The sequence below is a fragment of the Grosmannia clavigera genome (assembly GCF_000143105.1).
Source record: "Grosmannia clavigera kw1407 unplaced genomic scaffold GCSC_156, whole genome shotgun sequence".
In the NCBI taxonomy this organism is placed as follows: Eukaryota; Fungi; Ascomycota; class Sordariomycetes; order Ophiostomatales; family Ophiostomataceae; genus Leptographium; species Leptographium clavigerum.
Genome location: NW_014040784.1, coordinates 68,537 through 90,374, shown reverse-complemented (window position 1 = coordinate 90,374; position 21,838 = coordinate 68,537). Strand labels below are relative to the sequence as shown.

The window sequence follows — 21,838 nt, the reverse complement described above, 5'->3', positions numbered from 1 at the left end:
GCAGGCGGTGTCATGGACAAGATCTACGACAGTGCGGCATCAGCCCTGTTGCAGAAGCTGATCCTTATCTCAGTTGCTGTTCATCCTCATATACGAAGTATTTACACGGCATAACGGGTCCGGAGTTCTCGGCTGTCTTTGCTGTAACTGCCAGGGACGCTGCGTCCTCATGCCATAGGAGCTTTTTGTTTACTCTGTACAGCTGAAAAATTCTGGACGACTTGCATAGGTACGGAGTATTGCGGAGCATGCTTACATGGACTAGTGCATATTTTCTGCAGAACAGCCGGTCTGTACATAGTATTTACTTAGTGGGCCCTTAACGCTGTCCTCTCACACAGTACGCCTTTTCTGTCTTTTGTTTTCCCTTTCTTTCGGTCTCCGCAAAGCATGACTGGGCGCCTACATAGCAGACATTATTTGTACGTATCGTAGGAGTTCCCCAACGGACGATCAGCGAATGAGATCAGCGGCATGTGTTTTGCAGGATTGTCTTGGCGTGGAACCGCAGCAAGGCCGAGGACCAGACCGCCTCTCTGTACCCATTGTTCACTTTGGTGTCTTACACCCTTTACCTTCTTTGGCTGGCTATACGGAGTACTCCGTACTTGGACCTGATTAGCTTATTCTTAATTGGCTTTACCTTTCTGACTTATTTCTACTTCCAATGCTGTAGACTGCAAGTAAATCCAGGTGCCGCATCGTATGTAGTCGTATCGTGACACCAGAAACTGGAGCCGCAAGCCTAGTGTTCGGCGGTTGGTGTCTCAGACAAGGGGCTAGCCAAAAACGAGCTCAAGTCCGATATCATAAAACCCGGCCATCCCCATCAGACACCCGAAACGGTATCAATAGTGACAGCCGAGACATGGCAGTCTACGAGTGGTAAGTCTAAACGTGCCCTATCTCGGGAAGCACGAGGGATTTTGGCGACTTGGTGGGCGAGGAGCATGAAGAGGAGCAAGAAGTGGGCCGTTTTCCCGTGGCGACGGCCACAGGCAATCATAGAGTGCCCCGTGGTTCCGGCCAGACAGCATGACAGTCACAGCTCGTTCGCGCATCCTCGCAAAAATAGCTTATGCAGGTTCCTCCAGATAAGATATGAGCGCCATAATGTGTCAGAGACTTAGACTGGGACCGTCTGTCGGCAAATTAAATGCTGTGTGGTGGAAACCTACCTGCTAATAAGGGTAGCCAAGGTTGTCTTCCGGGCAAATTCGCCTAACCAAGGCAAAATGGCTGATGTCTGCCGGGGGGTCCATTCTGGCCGGCTGAACGGTTGTAAGATACGTAAGATACGTCGTAGTATAAAAGAAGCGAGGGAAGCTGCTGCACCTATCCCGCTGCCCAGGCTGAGCATTCGCAGTAGCGAATGACAGAGACGGATGAAGGATTCTTCATGCTGCGCAGCTGACGCACATATTCATAGTAAGCTGCGGCCCAATGAATCTATACGCATTTGTGGGTGTGCACGGTCCACTCATGCAGACTGTTGCATACTCCGTATAGCTACGATGTATACATAGGAAGATACGAGAAGCTCCTCCTGTCGTTCTTGCAGAATACGGTAGGCCGAAGAAATAAGCAAAAGAGCAATAACTGTCGTCCATTCATTGGTCCGGTGTACTAAGTACGTACCCAAGCCCGCTAGAACAGAAGGGATCCTCCAGCCCTAGGTATTCCGTATATGGATTCCCCGCTTTTCCTATCGCTCGCACCGAGAGATGTTGGTAATAATACTCCGTACATACAAGAATATGGGAGACAGGGGCGCTGTCTCAGATTGAGGTACTGGCACTAGCCGATCTGAACTGACAGGAGGAGGGTGGGAGCGACAGCGGGAGAAGCAGGAGAGAATTCGGCCAAAAAAAACCCCCAAAAACCCCCATTTGAGACAAGAGAAAAATGACTAAGCAGACCGTTTTGGGGCCGGCCGCTATCAAATATAGCATGTGCAGAGTACTCCTTACTTCCTAAGGACCTGCTGGGGTCCCACGACTACTCGCTAAGGCGCTAGTGATGTGTCGCTATGACTATGCTTTGTTCGGCCTGGCTGCTTCCCCACTCCAGCTTACCTGCTTCCGCTCCTCTTTGCACCACGCTGTACATCACCATGACCTTATGTTCCATCGAGTTGGAAATCGTACGGAGCACTGAAACAAGGGCGATGACGCACAAGCAGATCGCAGCACAGGGCACTTTGGCCGGAGACTGGGCGTGCTTCTTTTTACGGCGTGTCCCCAGCCCAAGGTTCTTGTTTTTGTAGTGGAGACAGGCAACTCAGCACACTAAGGCCACAAGATGGAATATCGACATTGAATTACGAGTAAAAGCAGCAATAATACTGTCTAGCTCTCACTGTCCTCGCGCGCTGGAAATCTTGTACAAACAGGGACAGGACCGCCAATGTCAGGCTCGCCAGCCCCATCATGGAAATGACGCCAGCACAGCACGGCTTAGCTCAGCTAAGCTCAGCTTGCAGCTTACGTCGCGCCATTCCTGTTCAATGCACTCCAGCTAGCCAATCGGCGGTCTGCCCGGATCAGCGGCTTCCTTTCCAATTTGTCTCTCGCCACCATGCCCTTCTGGTCGGTACATGATACAGGGCCACATGTACGAGTACGTTGTAAGATACGTAGGAAGTGTGTGCTGGCACCATTTCTTTCATTGCCCATTCCGCCTGGCCCATCCTGACAGACCCAACTACTCAGGATCTACTAACACCACTATGTATCTTACCTATCTCGACTTCTCGGCCTCACGCAATCCGACCTATCACGCGAATGCCCAGTAGCTTCAGCCACTCCGAACTGATTCCAGCAGCCCGAGCTATGACTCTTTGATCGTCTGCGAGTTGGCGCTGCATCTTACTTCTCCGGGCCAGAACGCAGGCTTGGCGTCGCTTTCTGCAGCTCATCGGCTCCTGGCGCATCATCCAATATTATCTGCCTCGCTGTCCCGCTATTCTGTACTAGGCCGTGAACATGCATGTCGCCGTCGCCTGACTATGGGCCCATCTGGCTACTACCAAGACAAGCTGAACAAACGCCTTCTCTACCAGCCTTGCAGAATGCAGCATGCAGCATGCTGGCACCTGCTGGCGACTACTGACATCTCTGGCGAGCCTTCTGACTCGACTTATCTTCCCCTTTTGGGACGCGCCTACCGCCGAGAGGTTTGAGAGCTCCCAAGCTACGGGCTACCAGCCTATCCATGGAACGGATACGACGGCGGGACGCAACGTCAAAAGTCGGACACGGCAGATGGATTGAAACCGGCTGCCAACGTCCATTTGCGAGTACGGCTCATTTCCGCACCGTTCTATTTTTGCAATCCACTGTGGCGTCTGCACGCAGCTTGTCAGCTGTCACCGCAATTCTTTGGACGGTTCGTGTTTGTTTTCTCCTGCTTCCTGTTGGCCATGCCAAGCTCCTAGTCGTATGTCAGTCTCACCTTCTCTGGCTGTGTACTCTCTATGCTCACCCTGTCTGCCTTATACGACCTCCATGCTGCAGCAGGGATCCTGCCCTATGATGACGAGGCGCCAATCGGCCCCAGTACTATGCAGTATGAGGTTCTTATTTGGGCACCAGTCCGCTTCTCGTTTCTTTTTCGGGGAAAGAGAGCGAGAGAACCACTTGTTTGGTAGCGCGGTCCGTGACCGCTCTAACCGAACACATAAAAAAAGAGGGGGGGGATGAAAATAGACACTGCCGAAAAAAACAGGAAGAGCAAAAGAGTGCCGAAGTAAAGACGCCAGAAGGAGGATCAACTACGTCCGCCCGTCTCTCTATCCGGCCTCTCACCATGTCGAAATACACCGCACCCTTTTCTCCACCCGTGTTCAGCTATTCTCAAACCTTGGCCATCCCATATCCAAGGTTTTTGCCCAAACATGTAGTGCATGCATTGCCCTGCAAGCCTTCCTGTTGCCGCTCACACATCTTACATACTCCGTAGTATAACCGTTCACTTCTATCCACCCCCTAGCTTCATCCTATCATCCGGTGCGCAATTCAGAGTAATTCAGTGTACCGAAGTCGTGTCACACGGCGTCCGGATGCCATCCTCTTCCTGCACAAGCTCATACAGATCCGGCTGGTTTCATCCCAAAGTCCTCATATCTCGCACGATACAGACGTAATAAGAGATGTCTGCATACGCCACTTTACCCCACAACCTCGCGCTACCTATCTTTCCTCCCTGGTCAATAATGTCTTGTTGGCACTATAGCTGAGGCCTACTGTCGTTGCCTTCTTAAAACGGCCGCGCTAACTCTGGAAAGGTATCTTACTATGACGATGCCCGACGTGTCCACCGCCAGCAATTAACAACCGAGCATGCCCCTGTCGAGCTTGAGGCTGACCTGCATTGGCACCATACGTTTTTCTCCTACCCTGTACCTTTGGAAGCGCTTCGTTCTCTCTCGCCTCACCCCGATATCTACAATGTGGCGTTCTGTTGCCTACTCCTGCTCCACCCCACCGCATCTAGTCAATATTTCCTACCCGCAGGCGTGTTATTGTTTCCATGTTCCACGTGCCCCTTTGAAATTGACGAATCTGGAAGTGAAGGATTCGAGGTAGAAGCCTGCCGTCGGAAGGATCAAGGCGGTCGGTCTGTCCTCCGAGCCCGTCTGCGCTCGTACCTTGCTAAGATTTGTCTGAGATACGGACATCCCAAGCCGGTGCAAGTCACCCATAGCCTCCACAGCCTCCACAGCCCTTGTCAGGATGGCCATGCTGTCAGATACACCCATCCTTGGGCAAGTGGAGCATACAGAGGAAAACCCTATGCCGCATCTATGGACACTCCGACAGCTGCTCTAACTATCTGTATATAAGATCGTCCTCTTCCCATCCCAACATCCACTCGACCACTCTATTCTTCATCAAGTGATCTTCTCTCCTCCAGCCATCGTCATCCTTCATTGGGGCCCGACTCGACCGGCCTTTTGTCTTTTGTTCTCCGCGGCTCTTACCCTCGCTTGGCTTTTCTTTCTTCCTGCCTACTTTGCCACGATTGATCCGCCTTAAGAAGTTGTCGTCATGCGCTTCTTTTCGGCTCTGGCTGCAGTGTCCAGCCTGCTGTCGGCCTCGTCCCTCACTGTTCTTGCGGTTCCGGAGCTCGCAGTCAACTCCGCACGCGCATCGTCGTGCAACACGGCATCGCTCCGATCATGCTGGACGGCTGGTTTCGATATCAACACGGACTATATGACCTCCACCCCGATCACGGGTGTGACTCGGACAGTGAGTTCTAGTCTAGCCCACAGCATTTTGAATGGGCCCCGTGCTGACTGCTCCAGTATGACCTCACAATCACTCAAGAAACTGACTGGACCGGCCCTGATGGCCAGGTCAAGTCACTTGTCATGCTCATCAACGGTAAGGTCCATTTGCACACCCGCTTTCCAGGCACTGCCTCGTTCTCCTTCTGACACTCAAGTGCAGGCCAATTTCCCGGTCCCGTTATTACTGCTGACTGGGGTGACACAATCTCTGTGACTGTCACCAACAAGCTTGATTCCAACGGGTAAGTCTAGGCCCTCTGAAGACATCTGCTGGAGGACGTATGTTCTGACCCTTGTCAGTACGAGCATGCACTGGCATGGCATCCGTCAGCTGAACAACAACTTGCAAGATGGTGTCAACGGCGTGACTGAGTGCCCCATCGCACCTGGTAGCTCCAGGACCTATACATTTCTGGCAGAGCAGTACGGCACCACCTGGTACCACTCGCACTTCTCTGCTCAGTATGGCAATGGCGTTTTTGGCACCTTGTACATTAACGGACCTGCATCGGCTAACTACGACATCGATCTGGGAACTTTCCCCGTCGGTGACTACTACTATGACACGGCTGACAACTTGGTTGAATACACCAAGAATCATGGCCCGCCGCCCAGCGACAATCTACTGTTTAACGGAACGAACGTGCACCCAACCAAGTCGGGCCAAGGAAGCTACGCCAAGGTGACGCTGACCCATGGCAAAAGCCATCGGCTCCGTCTCGTCAACCCATCGGTGGAGAACCATTTTGCTCTCTCCCTGGCCAGCCACAACTTCACAATCATCTCGTCCGACCTGGTGCCTGTAGAGCCTACGACGGTCACACAGCTCTTCATGGGCCCCGGCCAGCGCTACGACATCATCATCACGGCTGACCAGGACGTGGACAACTACTGGTTCAACGCGACCTTTTCGGCTGATGGTGGCTGCGGCAGTTCTATAAACACGGCACCGGCGGCTATCTTCCACTACTCAGGTGCCACGGGCAGCGTGCCGACTGACCCTGGCGCATCCATCTCCGTGCCGAACTGTGGCGATATCAGCGACCTCAAGCCCAAGGTCTCACGTACTATTCCGGTGTCAGACTTCCAAGAAGCGGCGGCGAATACGTTGCCCATCAATCTGGTCGTGGACTCGACAGGACCGGCACTCTTGACTTGGAAAGTGAACGGCACACAGATCAATATCGACTGGAATGTTCCTGTTGTCGACTATGTCATGAAGTTCAACACTAGCTACCCACAAAGCGATAACATCATCCGCGTGCCGAAGGCCTCGAGCGCCGAATGGGCTTTCTGGCTAATCGAGAACGATCCCACATTTGCCTTGGCACACCCGATTCACCTTCACGTTAGTACTGGCTTTATTCATCTCCTTTCGATCTGGTGAATGGCTTTCTAACCGATCTACAGGGACACGACTTTGTTGTGCTTGGTCGCTCTGACCCGAGCGATGCCAGCCCGGCGGCCTTTGATGCCTCTTCGGCGACCCTCAACGGGGACAACCCGATGCGCCGTGACGTTGCTATGCTGCCGGCGAAAGGCTGGCTGCTGATTGCATTCCGGATCGACAACCCGGGTGTCTGGTTGATGCACTGCCACATTGCATGGCACGTCTCGGGTGGCCTGGGTGTCACCTTCCTCGAGGACCCCGACACTTTTGGATCGCAGGTGGCCTGCTCTGATAAGAGGGCATTCAAGCAGACATGTGATGCCTGGAACAACTACTACCCCTCAGGCGACCCGTTCAAGCAGGACGACTCGGGTCTGCGGATATAGTCGTGCAAGGATATGCGTGGGTGTGTAATAGTAATATGGCCGGAGGAATAGTCGATCGAGTGATTGACAGTTTGGAAGCTACAAAAACAGCTTGATGATGGGTAAGGGATCTCGGTGGGAGGAGAGCCGACAAGAGCCAAGTGGCTTTGTCGATGATTGCTGATTTCTAAGGGCACCCTATAACCCAGTTTTATACCCTTAATTACATAATATGCATGAATTAATGCCCATGACGCGGCGTATCTTTTCTTCTTCAATTATGCCATTCCAAAAAAAACATCAGGATCTCTTACAAAGATTCTAATCGTATATATCTCCGTGACACAACCCGGTTCTTAGTGTCAAGTCCATGGAGGAGACAACGTGGGCTTATAGTACCAGTTGTATGGTCATCCCCTGTGCTTCATACGTGAGAACGAATGCTTATTTATCTCGAAGCGGGCTGTGATTCAGAAAGTTCTGCCCGCTTGAACATCAAAAGCCGTTTTTATACCCAATGCTACACCCACTAATATGGGGTTTCTACTCTTGGTGCGGCGTGTCCACCCGCTGATATCAGCTAGTATCTATTTTTGCGGTTCTACTTAACTTGCAGAAGTTATTTCTCAAGACACGAAAAGGTGGTTTTGCAAGGATGGTAGGGGATTTTTACTTGGATATGTGATACATATTGAATACTAAGCTAAAGAACTAAGAAAAACTACAAAGCAAGCAGTAAGAAGAAGGCTTCAATCCCCTTCCTAGTCTCTAGCTTAATCGGCCGCAGTAGCGATGAGATAAGTTAGGAGACCTTTGAAGTGTATGCTGATACTTGACACTTGTGTTAAGCCTCTCTCGAGAAGGCAAACTGTTTTCGAACGAGCTAGGTCTTGTGTTGTGCGAAAGGAACATGACTGTGTGGTGCAGTCTATTCGACCATGTAGTCCCCGGCCACTTCTTTGACGCTGTGGCTGGCACCAGGCTGTCCAAAACCAGCGCTGTGAGGCTCCTCTCTTGGCACGTCGATAACAGGGGGGCCTGGACGATTGATACTCAGGGCGAAAGCGGTGGCAAGTGTGCCGAGGCCGTTGCGCCGCCAGCGGTATACGTCTTGCTGTTCGAGGACAGCTTTGCGGATGCGGTCGATATGCTTGATAAGCTCACCGTTGTCGGTAGGGACCTTGAAGCTAGGGCCGCGGGTGTCGTCGATGGCGTAATTGAGATCATCCTGCAGACCGTTGGCAACTTCCTCAGCCATGTCCATGATCATGTCTTCGGTAAAATTTTCACTGTCCTGGAGATCAAAGAGGTGAGCGATCAGGTACCAGAGCATGCGGATGGCGAGGCCGTTGTAGCGAAGATTCGTGTGAAGCATTCTGTCGGAGTAGTCGATGTGGTCCCAGAAGCTGCAGGACTCAAGCTGGTCACGGATTCGCTTGAGGCGGTACCACATCTGCGGGTCATAGAAGGCGGAAGGACAGTCGGGGCCAAGCTCGATCGCGATGTTGTCTAGTCCTACCGCGTCGACCGCCGGCTCGTCCTCCCAAGCGACAACAGGCCGTATCCAGTTGCCCTTGCTGTGCCTCCAATCGACGGGCGTGAAGGCGATGAAGGGCACGGTGGGAAGTTGTTCAATGGACTCGAAGTTGTCCGCGTCTAGGATCCTTTCCTTCATTATGCGGTCACCCAGATTGTTCATCGACGCGAGCCCGCCAAAGTAGGTCGCGATTAAAAACCTATCATGAGCTGTCTGGGTCTTGGAGCAGTGGGAGTCCCATTGATACTTGGCGATCAGGCCGTTGTCGGTCTCAGCCCAGACCTTTTCATTTATATGGTGGGCTTCAAAGTCGCCCAAGATGTGTACAATGCATTCGTGCACGTGGATGTATTGAATCTCTGGTTTGGAAATACTCCATCCTGTCCTTATGAACTTTTCAAATTTCTGCCTCTTGGCCGTGTTGTTGTTCAACTCGTTGTGGTTCGACATGTTGGGCGGACGATGAGATCGTGGCTGTTGTTGTTGTCTTTAAAATGGCGATGATGATGAGGAGGAGCACTGAGATTTTGTCTGGAGAGGCCGGCCACCACTCCATATGTAGGCAGATTGGACTATTGCTGCTATCTTGGGCAGCCTGGCCGGTCTAAACAGCACAACAGTTACATGATCTGACCTCCTTGATAACGAGCAGCCAAGACTGGACATTGACAAAGATCAATGGCCGCAACTGGAAAAAACGAGAAGGATTAAGTCTTTTCGGCCCATCTGGATTCTGCTCTGCGCTTGACTTCTGTTGTGATGTCGTTGGAGGTATATCCAGATGCGGGATGCAAACTCCAAGACGGAAAAACTGCTTCAAAAAGACGCGGCACAGACTGGTCCTGGCGTCTGGACTTGGCTTTGTTTGGCCAGAATATTCTTGGCTAGATGCTCACAATATCTGTCCAGTGTTTAGTGGTTGGAACGAAATATGAGGATGAATTCTGAACAAAGAGACGCCTATAAAACGATGGTCACGTCTGCCTCGTAATCAAAGATATCCCTGCCAACAGTCGTCTTTTCTTATCATCCAATTATATGTGCCTCCTTAAATGTATGGCTGGCCGGATTTAGCGTACAAAGAACAACTTCTTGTTTCACGTGCTAGTCTCCAACAGTACTATGTCTGAACCGCTTTTCTGGCCTTCTCTTTTCTTTCTTTCGCAGTTGACCCCCACACACATTTCTCTGAAAGCACTATCACTCAGGCGCTCAGTGTGCCTAGGTCATCTTCGAAGACTTGGGCTGCCTGCCTCTCTAGAAGTCAGATAAGATATCAGACGATCAGATAACAATGGATTTATTATTTTGACGGAGGCCGGTCTCTTACGCGAGACCTCTCGTCGCCAAATGTCTGTCCACCCTCATGAGACTATTCCTTCATATTTGGAAAATCTCCACATTTTTTTCTTTCGAGGACGGTGCCACGCTGCCTAGGCTGATTCGCCGGTAATCGGAGGCAGCAGCTTTGTCAAACGCATATGGCGCGATTTTAGGCTTGTGTCGAATCTCAAAGTAATGCTTGTGGTCTGGTCAGTGAAAGCACAGAACACGAGAGCACCCGTCCGGTTCTACAGATGATGATAATGCGGTATTGGAAGCTGCCACGATTAGCATGGCGGACAAGCTACGCTGCTGATAGATGGGAAAATAAAGAACGAGGACGAGAAACATAGACCAAGTCGTCAGCGGGGTAAGAGGTGCAGAGCTAAACAAGAAGATATGGACTGTAACTATTCGTGAGCGTCGTCTCGTAGTTGATGGACGTTTGAATAGAATATCATCTACTATGAGGTGATAAACTCTCAGGGAAGGACCATAAGCACCATTCCTCCTCTAGCTGATATGCAAAGGCCTCCTCCGGTCACGGCCAGCGAATTCCAGAATGCTTTTATCTGGAGGGGGAGGAGGGGCACGTCTGAGAACAAGGTATAAAGAAAAGGGCCTGAGGCAACTCTCCACAGAAAGAATAAAGTACTGCATATGTCTGCCGATCCTCTCTGCAAAGCTTTTCACAATTGAATTTCCTCACTTTCTTTATTGCCATAGGTGTCGTTCCATTCATGCTGTCACACGCGCTCTTCCTAGTTTCCGGCGTCATTGTTGGAGTCCTGGCCGAGGATATCGACTCTGACATGGGCCCGGCAGCATTTTTATTTCCATCAGACCGTGCCTATTCGGCATCCCTTGACAACACCGCACCTTGTGGCTCCGTCGCACAGGCTGGCAACCGGACTGACTTCCCGATAAGTATGTGTATATGTTGATTTTTTGGACGTGCTATGCTAATACAAAGCATTAGCGGGCGGTTTCGTCGGCCTAGTAGACCAGGAGGAGGCCTATGATGTCCAGATATCTATATCTTATAGTGACAGTACGCCCTCCTAGTTTAAACCTACCCCTTGTTCCTCTATGCGGCTGGTCATGCTGATTTTACGTTTATGTCGAAGACCCTCTCACGAACAGTGACTTTGAAGTCCTTGTCTCGTCAAAGAGGATAAAGGATCTGTACGAGGGACATACGTGCATCATTCTTCCCAACCCACCGAGCAACATCTCTGTCGGCGATGTAGCTACACTGCAGGTTATCTACGAGTCCGTCTGGGACGACTCTACAGTCAATCAGACATTTTACGCCTGTGCCGACATCAAGTACATTCTAGATGCGGACTTTACACAGAACAGCTACTGCTTCAATGCTACTACCGACAGCAACACTGCCGCGACCACCACGGCCACTTCCTCCAGCGGGACCGAGAGCATTTCCACAAGCAGCTCCAAGAAGTCGAAGAAGGGCATCTCCAACGGTGCCATCGCCGGTGCCGTTGTCGGCTCCGTGTGCGGTGCTGCAATCTTGGTCGTCGCTGGCTTCCTTCTCTACCGTCTGGGCGCCACGCATCAGCGACAATTGCTGATGCGCTACCATATGAACAATATGGCACTGGGCGAAATGGGAAACAAGACACCAGAATCAACGACGAGCAGCACAAAGTAAAGGGAATGAAATCCGGTACGCAGACAAGAGGAACTGAAATGGTGTGGAGAGAGATATAATACAGAGTACCAGTAACGAAATGACGAATATTGTAAAGGTTATGTAGTTGGAAATGCATCATGCCTTTTCACCTTACCTACTTTGCTCTGCAAGGCTAAAGAACATATGGCAACGAATACAGCACGTGCTCATGATATTATATAAACGGATGTGGCTAAATTCCTAAAAAAGAAAAAAACCCCTGGGACACAGTTTGATTGCACAGATCAGTCAGTCTACTCCAGCTTTGGCGGATGAGCAGCGAAGAAATCAGCGGGCGTGGTGACGAGACTGCCGTGGAGGTCCTCAAGGGCCTCGGTAATCAAACGGTCGGAGTCAGTGCCGTAGTAGCCAAACTCGGTCCAGGCACTGAGACCATCGGGGAGGAACTCAGCGACAAATGGCGGGATGGCAGCGCGGTACTCGTCGAGGGGAATCTGGCGGTAGCCGATGTCTTTACCAGTGGCGGCAGCCATGGCAGCAGCAACTTGAGGTATGGTGAACTGACCGGCGGCAGCACAGACGGTCTTCCCACGGTAGCGATTGGGGTTGGCGAGGATGGTACCGACAAATCGGCCAGAGTCAGTGGCGACGTCGATGAGGGCGAGGCGAGCCGAGGGAGGGAGGTGGCTGGTGAGGGTCCAGCGGGCGGTAGTCGAAGCAGAGGCGCCAGGCTCCGGCAACAGGGGCATGAACGGGGCAGCGACAAAGTTCTGCATGAAGTAGGCGGGCATGAAGATGGCGATGCCCTCGGGAAAGGCTAGGCCGCGAATGTACTGCTCGGCGCGAGCCTTGGCCTCGGCGGGGAGGAAGCGGGTGTATCTGCCGTGTGAGAGGGCTGTCGGCGACAGGAGCGAGCTGAAGATGAAAAAAGCGACGCCCTGAGTCTGAGCGGCGTCGGCGATGTTCCGGGCGGCGCACAACTCGGCCTCGACGGCTTGCTCGACAGTGGACGGGCGGTGGGCCGGCATGGTCATGGCAAAGACGCTGTGGACGCCGGCCAGCGCAGCATTGAGCGAGCCGCGGTCATCGGCATCGCCGTGAACGACCTCAACGTTTTGGTCGCGCAGCTGAGCAGCCTTGACCGTGGTAATATCGCGGGTAATGGCGCGCACCTTATAGATAGCTGCAAGCAGGGGGTTGCCGAGAACGTGGTCGATGACGGAGCCACCCTGTTGACCGGTGGCACCAAAGACAGCGAAAATCTTGGACATTTCGAGATTGAAAGTCGGTCGCGACGGCTTATCTATGTGCGATGTGGAAAGTGCTCCTCTTTTAGAGACAGTACTTCTTCATGTCGGGAGTCGAGGCTGTCTTTTATACTTCACGGGCACACCATGCCTTTGCAAGCAGACAGCCATGACTAGCAGTCAACACAGCCGCTGACAAACTTGCCGTTTTCACGGCGGCATCGTGTTTTATGGCGTATTTATGAGCGAATCGTGATGGTTTGTGCAGGTTGTGAAGCACGAGTAAGCACTACCACATGTGGGAGGCTCGCGTGCTTACATGATCTTCACTCCACATCCCACATGCGGACGGCTTTGTGGATCCTGGACGGGGGTTGCCGTCAGAGCACGTGCCAGATGACAAAGCGAATTGGACAAAGTCAGTGGTCTCCGTATTTCCGTTAGATCAATGTCTTAAGCGTATCGGTTCCGAGCAGCGGTGACAGGAAGTGGGTCTGGTTGGATTTGCGGGACGCTGCAAACCGGATAAAAGGCCGTGCCTGCCAAGACATGTCTCTTTCCCCGGGATCGACAGTCAGAGTCGGCACCATGCAGGACGCCGCAGAAAAGGACAAGGTTGTCACGACGGACGACGTCGTCCACAGCAACGACAGCACAGACATAGAGGCCGATGGCGGGAAGGAGGCAGCCGGCGCAGCCGAAGACGTGGCCGAGATGACGGTTGGGGCAGGGGAATTGAGCCGAAGGCGGTCACGTGCCGACATGGACCCAGCGTTTGAGGTGCGATTTGCGGCGGGCGACGTCGAGGATCCGCACAACCGCAGCCCGGCGACCAAGGCCGGCCTGACGCTTCTTCTCGGCGGGCTGGCCTTTGCGGGATCGCTGGGGAGCTCGATCGTGGCGCCGGCGCAGGCAGCCATCGCGGCCGAGATGGCCATCAGCCGGGAGGTGACGGTCCTGCTGATGTCGCTCTTCCTGCTGGGCTTTGCGGTCGGGCCGATGGTCTGGGCACCGGTCAGCGAGGCGTACGGGCGACGCTGGTCGATGCTGCCGGCGCTGATGGTGCTCGGGCTCTTCAGCATCGGGTCAGCCCGCAGTCGGACGCCGGCAGCCCTTCTGGCAACACGGCTATTGGGCGGCGTTTTTGGCAGCGCGCCCGTCAGCAACGTCACGGCCGCGCTGGGCGACCTCTTTGCGCCGCGGCAGCGTGGCGTCGCTATGGCTTTCTACTCGCTCTGCGTCGTCGGCGGCCCGTTTCTGGCTCCCGTCATCGGCGCCGCCGTTGTGGCCGATCCGCGTCTCGGCTGGCGCTGGACCCTCTATCTCGAGGCCATCGTCGCTTTTTCCGTCACCCTCGCTGCCTTTGTCCTGCTGCCCGAGACGTATGCGCCCGTGCTGCTGGCCCGTCGGGCTGCCCGTCTGCGCGCCCTTCCGCCAGCTGACGGCGGCGACAGCCGCTTTTGGCACCCCCACGACCTCAAGCCCGTCACACTCCGCAACGTCGTGTCCAAGCATCTCAGCCGCCCTCTTCGCATGCTCTTCACCGAGCCTATCGTCTCGTGTGTCGCCGCTTACGCCTCCTTTGTCTATGCCCTCATCTTCCTTGTGCTCGAGGTCTACCCCATCGTCTTTCGCGAGCAGCGCTGCTATGGCCCCGTCGTCGCCTATCTACCCTACCTCGGCCTCTTTGTCGGCGCACTCTCTGCCGTCGTCATCAACCTGGCCAACCAGCCGCTCTACCTCCGTGCTGTCGATCGCAATAACGGCCGTGCCGTTCCCGAGGCCCGCCTCCCGCCCATCTTCGTTGGCGGCTGTCTACTCCCGGCTGGCCTCTTTTGGTTCGCCTGGACGGCCAAGCCTAGCGTACCCTGGCCCGTTCCCACTGTTGCTGGCGGCTTCATCGCCGCCGGCTTCAACATCATCTTCCAGCAGTGTCTCAACTACCTCATCGACTGCTATGGCCGCTATGCTGCCAGCGCTACCTCTGCCAACACCATCCTTCGCTCCCTGCTAGCCTGCTGCCTGCCTCTGGCCGCTCGTCCCATGTTCATCAACATGGGCGTCGGGCCTACTGCCAGCCTCCTCGGCGGCATCTCCTGTGTCGCCCTGCCCCTTCCCTTTTTGCTTATGCGCTACGGCGCCCGCTTGCGCGCCATGTCCAAGTTCGTCGACTGACGGGCTTACATGGCTGCCAACCCAGGGTCACTGGAAAGCTTCCAAGTGACCGGCTGCTCTACCTGTCACTGCCATCTTTCTTAGAGGCTAGAAAAAAGTATAAAGGCTGCCAGAGCCCGGGATATAGAAAGAGAAAATCTTGTCTTACTTAAAGTGACTCTTGAGAGAAATCACTTAGTGCACCAAACTGAAATCAAACTAAAACCAACCACCCACTGCTATCAACATGTGCGTTTGGGAGCGCTACGTCTGCCCGGAGTGCTACAGTCTCATCGAAAATGTGCTCCGGGAGCTCTGCACAACCGGCCCGCATGAGGTCTTGTCTTCCGACTCCTATATCGACATAATCCATGACATCCTCTGTGCGGAATGTATCGCTAAAAAGTAGTACCTGCCGTTGACGGCCCTTGTTTAATTTCAGCTACTGCGTTACTCAATCAAATACAAACCCTGTTCCAGCAGAGCCTCGTTTCCTCGGTCCCCCACTTGACTGCTCCGTATTGGTGACTGTGTGAACTTCCTTAGTCAGCATTAGATGGCGCCCTCTGAGTCAGCGCCTGAGGCCTGGCAGAGCAGCCATGTTTGTTCTATGTGTGTCTGCTTGGATCTTCGACCGTTCTCACGTACGCATTCCGCCCATCTGCCGGTCCCTAGCGCCGAAATTGCACTTCGGTCGGCGGAAACAGCTGCAGCCTGGCTTTGGTCAGCTGCTGTCCATTCCTGTCTTTGTCTCTTTCTGTCTCTCTCCCGCCACCCACCCGTTCTCAATAAGGCTCGTGCGAACCATGCGCAGCTCGCCGCGATCGCGCATGGCCACCGTCCACAGCGTGCAGCCGCAGTTGCCGCAAAAGTGCTTCTCCTTGGGCTGGCCGCTCAGCGTGCCTTCGCGCACCGTGTAGATCTTCCAGTAGCTCCACGGATCCTTGACGACAACCTCGTCGATGCGGTATTCGGCCATCTGGACGGTCAGCAAGATCCAGGCACAGACAAGACGCACGTCAGGCGACCGACAACCCACAATCTGGAACGGGCCCCCTCCATCGGCCTGACAGTGCGTGCAGTGGCACTGCACTACCCGCCGCGGCCGTTGCGTCAGTACGTACGAGATGCTGCCGCAGAGACAGGCACCGCGGTATCGGGGCGGCGTGGCCGGCTCGAACGACGTCCAGAACGGCATCGAGTGATCGCAAGCAGAACGGACAGCTCGGACAGTTCGGGCGAATCGCGACGGTCGCGACGGGCACCGCAAAAGTACTGGTCGTTTATTTTGTCTATCGTTGCGCCGCCCTTTTTCGGCTTCCTAATCGTGCTGGCGCTGCGTGCTGGGCTCCAACGTTGGTTGTCTCGGCGCCGTTGCGTCGTTTCCTTCGGTTTTGTGGGCTCAAAGTGGGCCTCGGCAGGATTCGTCTGCAGTCGCCTCCCCTCTCTTATCACCAAAACATGCTGTCAGCTGCCACCAGGCGCTTTTTATTTAGGAGCACCTGCGTCTTACGACAATGACTCGATTTCATTTCCTTTGCTTTTTTTATTCGTTATTCTCTTCCACCTTCTCATTGCTCGACTCTACTCCGTACTTGGAATTGATGTCTCCCAAACAAGACCTTCCTACTTCTTTTCAGGCGTGTCTGCCATCAGCGCCACGCTCATCTGCGGCGGGTACCGTTCGCCAACGATCTCGGCAGAGTCGACGGCGGTACGGATGGCCGCAGCCTCGGCGTCCGTCAGCTTCACCGACAACGCGCCCAGGTTGTCGTCGTAGTACTTGATCTTCTTGGTGCCTGGGATTGGGAAGATGTCGTCGCCTTGGTGCATCAGCCAGGCGAGGGTCAGCTGGCTGGTCGTGCAGCCCTTACTGCTGGCCAGCGACGACAGCGTGTCGACCAGTGCCAGGTTCTTGGGGAAGTTCTCGGGCGAGAAGCGCGGCATCATTACCCGGAAGTCGTCCTTGCCAAAGTCGGCTGGACTGCGGTATTGCCCTGTCAGCAGGCCGCGGCCGAGCGGCGAGTAGGCCACAAGAGCGACACCAAGCTCGCGGCACGTCGCCAGCAGTCCTGTGTCCTTGGGCTGCTCGACAATCAGCTCAAAAGGACTGTACTCCATCTGCACCGCTGCAATCGGATGGACGGCGCAGGCACGGCGCAGCGTGGTAGGAGACACTTCAGAGAGGCCGATGTAACGGATCTTTCCTTGTCTAGAGGAGAGCTTGCGTCAGAATCCAGACATGTTCAAGCAAATCTGACGTCAAGTACAGGCTCACTCACTTCTTTAGATCCACCAACGCCTCCACAGTGTCCTCAATCGGCGTCACCGTGTCTACACGGTGTACGTAATACAGGTCGATGTGGTCGATGCCAAGTCGCGACAGGCTGCGGGCACACGCCTCTTTGGCATAGGCCGGATCCGAGCGGATCGTGCGGTCCGGCGTGAAGCCGAACTTGCTTGCCAGGAAGATGGTCTCGCGGGCACCGGGGTTCTTCTTGAACCACCGGCCCAGCAGGTCCTCGCTGTCGCCGTACATATCGGCAGTATCCCAGAAGCGCTCGCCCGAGGCGTACAGGTGGTCAAGAAAGGCGAACCGCTCGGCTTCGTCGCCCATTGACCCGTAAAATGCGCTCAGGCCCATGAGCCCGAAGCCCATGGCTGTGACCTGGGGGCCGTTACGGCCAAGCTGGCGGGTAGGCAGAGACATGATGGAAATTGTAGTGTAATAACGTGTGGAAGAATGACGAGAGCTCAAGAAACAGTATCCGGGATACTGCCCAATTTAAGTCCGACAGAAGCGGCTTCAGCGGCAGCTGTTAGCTACGTATTTGTGGGCTGCTGCTAGACCATGCAAACTGAATAATTACACATGGTTTCGACGCTTTTCGAACCGCACGGAGTACGAACCGATGTGTCCCCGCACTACCACCAAAAACAGGATAAGTGATCGCATTGTTTATTAATCATGATCATGAGAATGGGCAATGTATTATCTCGTGTCTGTGCAGACCTACCTTCCTCTACGCCAGCCCCACGTCTGCGAGCACATCAAAGGGGTCACCAGCTGGTGTCTTCCCGGACTGGGCGGCTACCATCAGACGGTCGTACGGGCTGTCCTCGCTCAGCAGCAGGTAGTGATGCACGGACAGCTGCTGGCCGCCGCGGTTGGTGCGACGGAAGCACTGCTCCTCATCGGCTCGATGGCGCAATGGTGCCGTCAGCACCTGGTAGTTGGCGGCCTGCAGGTTGAGGCCGGTGCCGGCAATGGCAAACGTCGCGATGAGCAGCCGGCAGCTGCCGGAATCTGTCCTTTTCAGCCCTGCCAGCACGTCTGCCTTGGCAGCAGGCGAGAGGTGGCTGTGCAGCAGTGCCGGACGCCAGCCGGGTCGCCGTTGCCGCAGCGCTGCATAGTATAGCACGGCGTCGACGAGGCCGGGCGTGATCAGAAGCAGCTTCTTCTTCAGGATCCGGCCTGTGGCTCTCTTGGCCTGTTCCTCATCCAGATCCATCACCCGCAGCAGCCGCGTGACAAAGTCGAGCTTCGGGCTGTCCTTAGTGGCTGCCTGCCAGCAGGCGGCCACCAATGGCACGCTCATCACATCGACGTCGGCGGGTGATCCGGCGGCCGGTAGCATCAGCCTTGCTGCCTCGACTGGGTCCACACAGGCTTGCATCAGCGATGCCGCCACGTCGTTGGGGCCGTTCTCCTTTCCTACCAACAGCCGTGCAGCGCCGGGGAAGCTCGAGAGCACCTGTAGCAATCCCAGGGCGCGGAAGCCCTCCAGCGTCACGGCGGCAGACTGCATGGTCAGAGGACCATCGATGCGGGCGAGGCGGCGACGGGCGTTTTCTGCAAGCACCTTCACGCCGTAGCGGTGAGCGACAGGTGTGGAAAACGACACGCGCACGGGCGGGACATGCGGCATATCGCCCGAGTGACGGATGACGAAACCGCTGTCGAAACAGGCCAGTGCCAGCTGGCGGAAGCGGTCGCGATCGTCCGACGTGGCCGACAAAGAAGCGCAGCGCCGTCGAGTATCCTCCAGCTCAGCGAGCCCCTCGGTGCGAAGAGCATGGTGGGCGTGATCCTGACCGTTCCAGGCCGGTTGCTGCAGCACAGCCATAAGGCCAGTCAAGTCAGTCATACGGCTTCCCGGCAGCGGAGTTCCCGTGACAGCCCAAAAAGCAAACTGGCTGCCGCTGCTGCCGCGGCTGGCGCTGTCGTGCATGTGCTTATGAGCGAGCGCCAGCTGCACCGCGTTGGACTGCACGTCACGCATGCGGTGGAATTCGTCGACGATGTGGAGACCAACAGGACAGCCGTAGACGGTCAGGCCCCCCTCGGCCGACTTTGTGTGGCGAGCACCTGTCGCGGCAGAAGAGACGGGAATCTGAAAGGCAGCTCTGAATCGGCCAGCCTCGTACGTCGTCAGGAAGATGTACCGCTCAAGTGGGCGATAGTTCTTGCTCTCGTCAAGACCAAAGGTAAAAGTGCAGTTGTCGACGGGCACCTCTTCTGTCTCTGTGGTCTCCTGGGGCTGCTTCGTCCGTGTTGCCGCGGTGCAGCCCATCTCGGCCACGAGGCCATCGGGTCGGGCCAGCTCGCGGGGCGTCATGGAAGCTGATGTATGGAAGAGAACGGCGTGGTAGTAGGTGGCGCTGAGACGAGCTGCACACAGCGCTGCCTTCCAGTCCTCGATGACCGTCGGCCCAGCCTGGATGAGTGCAGGCCCGCGGGCGAGGCTGTCGCCGCCACCAGCTTCGAAGATGCGCCGGGTAATGCTGCCAGGAGCAGCGAAGCACTGGATGCCGTGGATATTGTTGCAGAGACAGCCGCTGCCGGAATCGCCATTTCTGCCGCTGCTCTCCCGCGTGTGTCGCCCGTCATTTGCTGCCCGGCTGTGCTGCACGGCCGCCCGGCTGTGAAACACTAGCGCCCGCAACAGGCAGAACACCAGCACCGTGTGCGTCTTGCCGCAGCCCGGAGCATCTGCCAGCAGCCCGCCGTCCAGTCCGTGTCGTACCCGCCAAGTCAGCATGCGGAACGCCGTCCAGTACTGCTGCGGCGTCGCCCACACCGCCGACCCTGGGATGCGGATCGACCGCGCTGCCACGTCCCGGTGTTTCTCTGGATCCAGCAGCAGCAGTTGACAGCACTTGGCCCATTGGTTGGCCGTTGGTGCCTTTGATTGTGGCAACAGCCCGTCAAGATCATTGATGTCGTCAGCTCTACCGTTGCCCGTGTCCACCTGGCGCAGCAGCGCGCCCGTGCCCGGCCGCCGTCCACTGTCATCGTTGAGCTTGTCTTGCGGGATCAGGGGCTGCTCATCGGCCGTCGGAGAATCTCTTACCTTTGCCTTGGATCTGTTTGCTGGAGATGGTCTTACCGTTTTTCCCTGTTCGGGACGAGCTCCTTCCTTCACACTGCCTTCCTTCCAGGTTCCGTTTTCTGTGGCGCAGGCTGGTGGCTTTCGTGGCTGTGCTGAAACGGCCTTTTGCTGCCCCTCGTATTTGTGGCTCTTCGGCTCCTTCATTCTTTTCTCTGCCGTCGGCTTCTTCGTTACCTCCTCCTCCACATCCTCCTCGACCTCGATCACACCGAAGAGCTGTGGTTGCTCTAACGCCACGTCCACCACAAAGTACATCACCCACCGGCCATCAAATCGGCTGCGCGTTCTAGTGCCTACACAAAAGTCTGTCAGCAGTCGAAGCAGCTCAGACCGGCTGTCAATCAACGATACCGACGGCTGCTCTCCGGTATGCCTCGAATATACCCCCCACAGCCGCCACTGTCGTGTTTCTGGGATGCCGTGCCACTTCTCGATGAGCGAGAATAGCGACAGCGGAGGCCCCGTCTTTGCCAGCCCAACACGAGTCTGTGTCCGTATGTACTCCAGGTAGTTGGCGCATCCGTCCAAAAGGTCAGCCACCCGACCATGGCGCAACAGCAACTTCCTGTTTCCTCCAACGTCTCCAGACTCGTAGTGTGTGTCTTGCATCGTTACAATGTATCGTGGCTGCAGCTGCCGCCGGCCCCGTTGCATGTCTGCTGTCAGTTTCTGGCCCTCGGAAATAGCGTACGTTGGCACGCAAGAGGGCCAGCTCAATGTGCTGCTGGTGCCACCGTTGGAGCCGCTGGACTTGCCGCCAGAGCCGGCCTCTGGAACCGTAGCTGTTTCGGTGGTCTTTCCATGTTTGTGGGACGTATGTGTCCTTATCGTTTTGTCAGTTTGTCCGGTCCTGTCAGTCTGTTCGGTCTTTGCATCTCTGTCGGGACGTGCAGATCTGTCAGTCGGGGTTGTCCGGGCTGTCCGATCTGTCCTTTCGGTCCTCGAGATTGGTGCGTCTCTCTGTGTGCCCATTTCATGACCATCATGGCCGTGGCCGTGTTTCTTGTGTGTACCAGGTTCCCACTGATAACACAGCCCGTGCCGGCTGATAAATGAAGTGCCGCCGGTCTTAAGCTTTGATTTCGTCGTCTTTTCGTGGCGATGATCGTAATGCAGGAGTGTCCGTACTTGTTCCGTTTTGCGAAGCAACGGCGCCTCTCGCTCTTTGCCTCCCAAAGTATGGTCGTTCATTTTGGTGGTATGCGTTTTTGTGCTAGTCTGTGTTTGTCTGGACTTCTGAGTGTATGTGAGACTTGCGACGACCACTGATGGTCGTCTACTTTTATATCAATTTTGCATGATCCGAAGGTCACTATTTGCTTGGTCTTCGTAGCAAAGCATCTTTCCTTTCCTTGGAACTCTTTGGCCTTCGTCGACAAGCGAGATTCATTGTTCTCATTGGCAAAATTACACCGTGGAACGGTTTCCGCTTTCATGCTGGCACAATGCCATTTGGCTCTCTTTCCGGCCAATCAACCCCCC

The 21,838-nt window shown here is 55.1% G+C and overlaps 8 protein-coding genes across 8 annotated transcripts; 3 read left to right on the top strand and 5 right to left on the bottom strand.

The window, feature by feature from the left end:
• Positions 1–5,048: 5,048 nt before the first annotated feature.
• Positions 5,049–7,069, top strand: CMQ_2171 (laccase; the record flags this gene model as incomplete). Its single annotated transcript, XM_014316129.1, has 5 exons — positions 5,049–5,252; positions 5,309–5,387; positions 5,454–5,535; positions 5,594–6,641; positions 6,704–7,069. The coding sequence occupies 5 exons, from the start codon at positions 5,049–5,051 to the stop codon at positions 7,067–7,069; spliced, it is 1,779 nt and encodes a 592-aa protein (XP_014171604.1).
• A 907-nt stretch (positions 7,070–7,976) lies between these two features.
• On the bottom strand, positions 7,977–9,035 carry CMQ_2217 (uncharacterized protein; the record flags this gene model as incomplete). Its single annotated transcript, XM_014316175.1, has 1 exon — positions 7,977–9,035. One exon carries the CDS (start codon positions 9,033–9,035, stop codon positions 7,977–7,979), a length of 1,059 nt encoding a protein of 352 aa, XP_014171650.1.
• A 1,613-nt stretch (positions 9,036–10,648) lies between these two features.
• Positions 10,649–11,580, top strand: CMQ_2281 (cytokine inducing-glycoprotein; the record flags this gene model as incomplete). Its single annotated transcript, XM_014316239.1, has 3 exons — positions 10,649–10,835; positions 10,888–10,959; positions 11,036–11,580. 3 exons carry the CDS (start codon positions 10,649–10,651, stop codon positions 11,578–11,580), a joined length of 804 nt encoding a protein of 267 aa, XP_014171714.1.
• Positions 11,581–11,855: 275 nt separating this feature from the next.
• CMQ_2302 (NmrA-like protein) lies at positions 11,856–12,833 on the bottom strand (the record flags this gene model as incomplete). The annotated part of the gene is made up of 1 exon (XM_014316260.1): positions 11,856–12,833. One exon carries the CDS (start codon positions 12,831–12,833, stop codon positions 11,856–11,858), a length of 978 nt encoding a protein of 325 aa, XP_014171735.1.
• A 525-nt stretch (positions 12,834–13,358) lies between these two features.
• On the top strand, positions 13,359–14,984 carry CMQ_2202 (msf membrane transporter; the record flags this gene model as incomplete). Its single annotated transcript, XM_014316160.1, has 1 exon — positions 13,359–14,984. One exon carries the CDS (start codon positions 13,359–13,361, stop codon positions 14,982–14,984), a length of 1,626 nt encoding a protein of 541 aa, XP_014171635.1.
• A 531-nt stretch (positions 14,985–15,515) lies between these two features.
• Positions 15,516–16,161, bottom strand: CMQ_2398 (uncharacterized protein; the record flags this gene model as incomplete). Its single annotated transcript, XM_014316356.1, has 4 exons — positions 15,516–15,541; positions 15,612–15,634; positions 15,743–15,942; positions 16,003–16,161. 4 exons carry the CDS (start codon positions 16,159–16,161, stop codon positions 15,516–15,518), a joined length of 408 nt encoding a protein of 135 aa, XP_014171831.1.
• A 428-nt stretch (positions 16,162–16,589) lies between these two features.
• Positions 16,590–17,673, bottom strand: CMQ_2262 (aldo-keto reductase; the record flags this gene model as incomplete). The annotated part of the gene is made up of 2 exons (XM_014316220.1): positions 16,590–17,175; positions 17,246–17,673. 2 exons carry the CDS (start codon positions 17,671–17,673, stop codon positions 16,590–16,592), a joined length of 1,014 nt encoding a protein of 337 aa, XP_014171695.1.
• A 313-nt stretch (positions 17,674–17,986) lies between these two features.
• CMQ_2410 (DNA/RNA helicase) lies at positions 17,987–21,547 on the bottom strand (the record flags this gene model as incomplete). Its single annotated transcript, XM_014316368.1, has 1 exon — positions 17,987–21,547. The coding sequence occupies one exon, from the start codon at positions 21,545–21,547 to the stop codon at positions 17,987–17,989; it is 3,561 nt and encodes a 1,186-aa protein (XP_014171843.1).
• Between the last annotated feature and the right edge of the window lie 291 nt (positions 21,548–21,838).